The 6,623-nt window shown below is 32.1% G+C and overlaps 1 protein-coding gene across 1 annotated transcript; it reads left to right on the plus strand.

Moving 5' to 3' along the window:
* Nucleotides 1–2,219: 2,219 nt before the first annotated feature.
* LOC104895063 (hypothetical protein) lies at nucleotides 2,220–3,569 on the plus strand. Its single transcript, XM_010681468.4, has one exon. The coding sequence runs from the start codon at nucleotides 2,444–2,446 to the stop codon at nucleotides 3,164–3,166; it is 723 nt and encodes a 240-aa protein (XP_010679770.1). The 5' UTR covers nucleotides 2,220–2,443; the 3' UTR covers nucleotides 3,167–3,569.
* The last annotated feature ends 3,054 nt before the right edge of the window (nucleotides 3,570–6,623 follow it).

Genomic DNA, 6,623 nt, shown 5'->3' on the forward strand with positions numbered 1-6,623 from the left:
ACAAGTAGTAACAATCAGAAATCATCAGTAGCAATGAGCGGGACATAAGAGAGATATAGAGGGGGGGCCGCCAAAACCCACCAGGCCACCACAAACTATAAACAGCACGCAGACGCAGTAACCTCCCTCTATGAAAAAGACTAACTCATGAATTCCTTACAGCTGGCCCTATTTTGCAAATTGCACTAGACATCTCCTTTGATGCGGCCTTCTGTTCCCTTTAAGCTTGCCTTCTTTTCTTTTGCTATATAGTGCCTTCCTTAAATACTATGAGAAGCAATATTGGTTTTCAATTTCACCTAAAGTATGTGATTTTACAACATCATCCCTCTTTTCTCGCATTATGGGTATTCTGTTCACCTTATAAATATAAGTTTCGATTTTTAAGTTCAGATAAACATGTTCAGGATAATTCAAATAAAGAGAACACATCCTAAAAGGTATGAAATATGGCTAGAAAAATTAACCATGATACTTTTAATCATACATGCAAATTAGGCTCCGATTACTTTATTTTTTCTGTAAACTTAATACTTATATATTTTTATAATAATCAAATTAGATAAAAATAATTAGATCGAACTCAATTGATAGTACCAAATATGTTTTGGACTTTTGGTATTAGTTAATATTAAGTGTTTGGACCCAATAAACCCAGCCAACAGTCCTACACCAGCTGGCATCGCCATGCAAGCACTGTGGGTCCAACCTATCTTGGCATAGCTATCAGCCTCCTGAAGGCCCCACATGATTCATTTCTAGAAAAGGCGACCCCACCGATCTTTAAGGGGACTGTCCTATCGAAAAATGTCTTCTCCTAGAAGTTCTCACCACTATGAATACCCCTTGTTCCATCAAGGCAAAGGTATTGAATTCTCACCTAACTAACTAGAGCTTTCTCACTCTAGATTCTCTCTCTACCTCAATCATCAACTGACTTGAGCGTCGGAGGGGCGATCCCGGGACAACCGCCGGGGCATGCAGTCTAACGCATTGTGCAGGTCGTCGGTGAACAGACAACCAGCTCAGGATTCACATCATTGAACTAAGCACCTGCTCAGCACATATCACTAACCTTAATTTCTAGACAGAAACATTAAGAAAATTAGATATTTAATAAATACACGTTGAAACAAACAATGTTAAAAGATCTTATATGTAATTTCCTTCTTTAACTTAGCTTTTTTATAACTTAATTAACTTTAAACTATGGTCAAAGCTCAACCACACTAGCATATCAACTCACACCAAACTAAACCTTAATATCATTCAGAAAAACTCATTTTTTATAAGGTAATGGGAATAAAGTTGTAGCACCATTACTTTTAGTTAAAGCAAGTTAGTCCTATTATGTTTTCCAATTATACAATTAACGCTTAAATGAATTTTCCTACAAATTCCATTAGAAAATTTACTTGTAATCGGAATAAACCAATCATTTTTCTTTTTGTTTTAAAACACAAATAGTATACGTATTTTTTTTTGTAATTATAATCCTCCAATTGATAAAATATCAGCTTTTATCAATAAATAAGTTCTATTCAATAAAATCAGGTAAAATGAACAACATCTTGCACTAATAAAAAATTACCTATTAAGCTAACTAAATTACAATTTTCCTATACATGGAAATTTAAATTTCACAATTGCACAAGTCTAGATATTGGATATTACATCTCCTAAATCGATGGTTGAAAATGCATAAAGAAGAAAAATAGAGAAACATTTTGATAATTCTTTTTTCTTTTTCTTTTTGTTAAATTAGGTATCATCATCTTAAAATAAGACATTGATCAAAACAAATTAACAAGATGACAACTTCATTTTTTTTATTTTTATAAAAACAAGAGGATAATAAGAATATTATAATGTCATACTCATACAATTAAATACTACCTCCGATTTTTATTAATATACATGTATTCTTTTTTAGATGTCCCTTATTAATTTACCCATTTCTTTTGTTTCTATTTTTAGAATGAGACTATTAACTTTCCATCAAACATACATTCAACTTTAACATAAAATAATAGTTTCTCTTATCCTTTATATCCCATAAAATTGTTATTTCTAAAACTTTATACAAAAGGAACAAGTAAACTAATAAAGACGAGATGAGGAGTTAATACTCCTACCCTTGAATATTGTTCGCGTATAGTGAAATTTTGAAATTGAGAGTTCTATAAAAGGAGTGAAAGAGCTGTCTAATTTAAGGGTTCAAGTTTTGTTTGAAAGTGTGATAGAAGTAATTGCGCACACTCCCATTCCTTCTCCTCCTCCTCCTCCTTTCACCTCTTTTCTATATCAGTATCCTGTTCTTCTCAGTTCTGACCCAAACTTCTAACATATTTTTCTCTCGTTTTTTTCACATTTTCTCTCTCCTCTTTCAAATTCCAATTCCCTCCTAAAACCCCCGCCTAAACCTCTTTCTCTCTCTAAAACCATGGATTCTTCTTTGATGAAGTTATGCCGACGATTACAGAGTTTAGCCAAGCTTTTCCGCTTTGTCGAGGTCTGTATTTTACTCGTTTTTCTCTCGTGGTTATCAACTCGTCTTCCATTCGTTGTTAGAATCTCCGGCGAATATTTTCGGAAACTTATCTCTCTTATTTTAAGTCCAATCTCCATTTTTTTCCTTGGAAACGCCATTGTTGTAACTCTTTTAGCGAAATCTGGTTTATTCTCCGGCGAATCTTCGTCGATTATTGACAATGCTCTCACCGAACTCTGCGATGAGTTCCGATATGAAGATTCCGATGAATCTCCTGTTTTACTCAAAGAAGAGGTAGTTTTCCAGGATAAGGAGATTATCTGTGAAGAAAACACAAAATCGGCGATTCCGAAGGTTGTTGTAATTGATGAGGTGAATGAGGATGAGAATGAGGTTTTTGTAAAAGAAATGGAGGTTAAACCGATGTACAGAAGGAGTCAATCGGAGAAATTGAAGAGAGAGAGTGAAAAAATGGAGGAGAGTAAGGAGAAACTCCGGCGATCAGAAACGGAAATTTGTTGGAGAAGTTTCGGATGCGCCGAAGAATCGGAGGATTTTTCGGACGACGGAATGAGTAACGACGAATTCCGGCGAACGATAGAGGCGTTCATTGCGAAGCAGGTGAGTTTTCATCGTGAAGAGCGGCTTTCTGTCGTTCTCCATGGCAAAGCCTAGAAGAGAGAGTTAAAGAGTGCAGAAAGTTGTTTTCCCCAAAAAAAAACTAAAAAAAAAGAAAGAAGAAATTGAGATTTGCTATTATTATATCTTAATTTTCCAGGTTTTAGGGGGAAATGGAAATTTTCAGCTAATTTCTGCTGCTTTTCGCTTGTCATTATGTCAGTGGATATGGTAGTAGTAGTAGTACCAATGTAGTACTATTTGGACTATGTACAGTGGCACAGTGCTACAACTATATGATCCAAGACAAGAGTGTTCTCAACTCTTTGTGGTAACTTTTTGTTTTAGAATAATCATTTAGTAGTTAGGGAGTTGATTAGGGATTTAATAAGGTGGATAATTCATTTACCAAGTTCAAATATGAGGAACAAATTTTCCAAATATTTTACTACATTGGAATTGTTTATTGGGATAGTTACAATTTTGTTTAGCCTTTGTTTGGGTAAGTAGTTAGAACTTATTGTAAGTACAAGCTTATTTAACTGCGTGAGTACGTGACTGAGTACGTGACTGTATCAACTAATACAATTATCTGATTGTATTGGTTGGTTTAACTAATCGATTGTATTTTTTGATTAGCTTTTTGATTTGTGTGTTGTTTCATACGATGATGTAATAATTGTAAAATAGGTGGATTTCAGTTAAATTTGACATAATTTTGTTTAATATATCTTGATAATATCAAGTTGTTCACCATATACTTCAACAAAAATTCTAGGTTCATGGATTTACTATCCTAGTAGTTTAAAGTTTTTGAGTACTTTCTTTATATATTTTTTCCTTTACACTTAGAATTTTGTGGTCAATTATTCAAACATTAATAGTATTTTAAAGAACCTATGTAAGAAAATATATGGTCATAACAACGGAGGAGTGTAATCGTATAGATAATCCAAAGAGCAAAAATGAAAATTAGTGTAAGATATGAGTAGCATCGATTCCATAATCGGACATTACACATGTGAGAGTTGAGATATAGTTTGATTGATGATGATATAAGTGTTCATTTAAAAAGGAAAATCCAGTTGTCATCAAGTTCAATAGGAGTAGCACAGAAAAAAGAACCAATATATTGATTTTTGTTCACGAATCAGTTCAAAGGTGCTTTTGGAATTAGTTCCTTGTCTTTTGTAATACCATAATAATAGAGGCTATTAGTAAAATACACTTTTTCTTTCTTCTTTTTACTTAAAATTGCTAACAAGATGAAGTTGTATTACATCCAAATTGGAGTTTTACAACTCAATTCACCATCAAAACTCTAAAGATTTTTGGATCATGCCATTTACTGATAACTCATATTCTTATCACCTAAAGTTTACTTCTATAAAGAAGATGTGAGTGTGTGTTTGGATAAAAATGTGCAAAATAGATCCCGGTGATAACCATAGCTTAAGATGAGAATGTAGAATCAATTTAGGCCCTTAGATCATCATAAATAGATGCTCAAGATGTTTTATATGTTAATGGAAATTTTGTAATTAATTCAAAACTTAAATAACTGGTTTCCAGAATCTGTGAAAGTAAAAAAAGAAAAAGAAAAAGTAAAACTAGATGAAATCAATCGAAAAGTAAATGAAATCGCTGAAAAGTAAAGAGACCATGAACTAGTTTACGAAGTTATTACGAATGCGACAGATGTTATAAATGACATGAGAAGCATCTAGGTCATTCAATTTTGATGATCTAAGGACCTAGATTGGTTCTATATTCTCATTTTAGACTTGTATATATTCCATGCTTTTTCTTCTTTCATTCAAAACTATCCTTTTATATAGGGCTTGTACAATGTTTTTTCTTCTTCTTTCCATTCAAAGTCATCTTAGGGTGTAAATAAATTCAAACATCTAAAAAAGTAGAATAAATAAACACTATATAATTTCATTTACAAAAATATCCCTTATATAGTGCTTATATGCAGTGACAACTCATTATAGTAGTAAGTAAATACATATATAAAAGGGATGTTTTTGTTACATTCACACTTTTTATGCATGCCAATGCAAAGTTTTGAGGATATATATCTTTAGTTTTGTATTTGTAAAATTTATAAAAAGTACATATTAATGAAATACATACTAAGACAAATCTAGCAAGATCTCACATTATTATGTTTTTATTCATGCATAAATCACAAACGAAGATCAAAGTGCAATTTGTTAATAATGTAAAATGTCAGAGTGTAGCAATTAAAAAAAAAACGGAGATAGTACACAACTATCACAAATTTGATAAAAAAATTAAAATAAATGGTATATCTAGATTTGGAATGATTAATTGATTAATCGCCCATTCGAATACTAAACTTGTCCTGAATTATTTGTGTGCCTAAGACCGAGTATCAAAAATAATATTCTTGATTTGCAATAGTTAGTTTAGATTCGTATCATTATAAATTTTTAAGATATGAAATTTTTCTCACTATTAGCTATTTAAAAGTTAAGATATTAGTGATCAATAAATTGTTTTATAAATATAAAAATCAATCTATGATTGCAATTATTTGTATATGTATATCATCACAACAAAAGCCAAATTTGCGCCGGAGACTAAAGTTTATCCTATATTAAAACCATGGAGAGAAGCCAGGGGAGAACCCAAAAAAAGTTAAAAGGACAACAATCCAAAATTGACAAAGACAAGAATTTGATAATTAATAAATATTAATGTACAAAAGATTGATTGTTGAAATCAAAAGATCATCATTATGTAAGCACCATATGAAGTAGAATTTATGTTCTATTGGACTACTTTCAGTTGTCTAATCTGCCGCACCAGGTTCCCTATCGGAAACCAGTGTGTACCCCACTGCCATATCCATGAAGTAACACTCATACAGACAATGGTGTATTTCCTCCATTTCTTAGTAATGTTCCCGTTTGAAATTATTTAGAACTATTAAATTTTCTAAAAAATTTCAATATATACCAAAAAACATAATGTTATAGTGTTTTATTTATCAACGAGATTTCTAAGCATACGATGCATGTGATGATAATTTTTTATTGTCATATTTCGTAATAGCGAGTAATTAGTTTTACATGTACGCATTATATGCAGTGACAACTTATTATAGTAGTTAGAGTTGTTTTCTAACGCCTCCTCTCTCCCCCTTTTTCTCTCTTCTCTCTCCTCTCCCATAGTCCCATAAAACCCTAATTTTCAACCTAGCTGCTACCACCATCCTTTTGGGCGGTGGTAAGCCCTTTTTCTCGTTTTATTACTAGTTTTTTATGTTTATGTTTCCAATAAATCTCAGTCTCTCTCTAATGTAGAGTTTTTCTACCCATATATTGGGTTATGTCTATCCATATAATGGGTTTTATCTCTCTCCATGTGAGAGTTTAGAGAATTTGTTATTGGGTTTTTGTGTATTTCAAGATGTTGATTTGTTGATCGAAATTTGTGCGGAGTTGCAACAGATGTCAAGACTTCTTTTACAATCACTTGAATT

This window comes from Beta vulgaris, chromosome 6, assembly GCF_026745355.1.
Source record: "Beta vulgaris subsp. vulgaris cultivar EL10 chromosome 6, EL10.2, whole genome shotgun sequence".
Classification (NCBI taxonomy): Eukaryota; Viridiplantae; Streptophyta; class Magnoliopsida; order Caryophyllales; family Amaranthaceae; genus Beta; species Beta vulgaris.

Bases quoted from the DNA above. Each gene is read 5' to 3' on its own strand.
- LOC104895063 (XM_010681468.4), top strand. From the start codon at position 2,444: ATGGATTCTTCTTTGATGAAGTTATGCCGACGATTACAGAGTTTAGCC.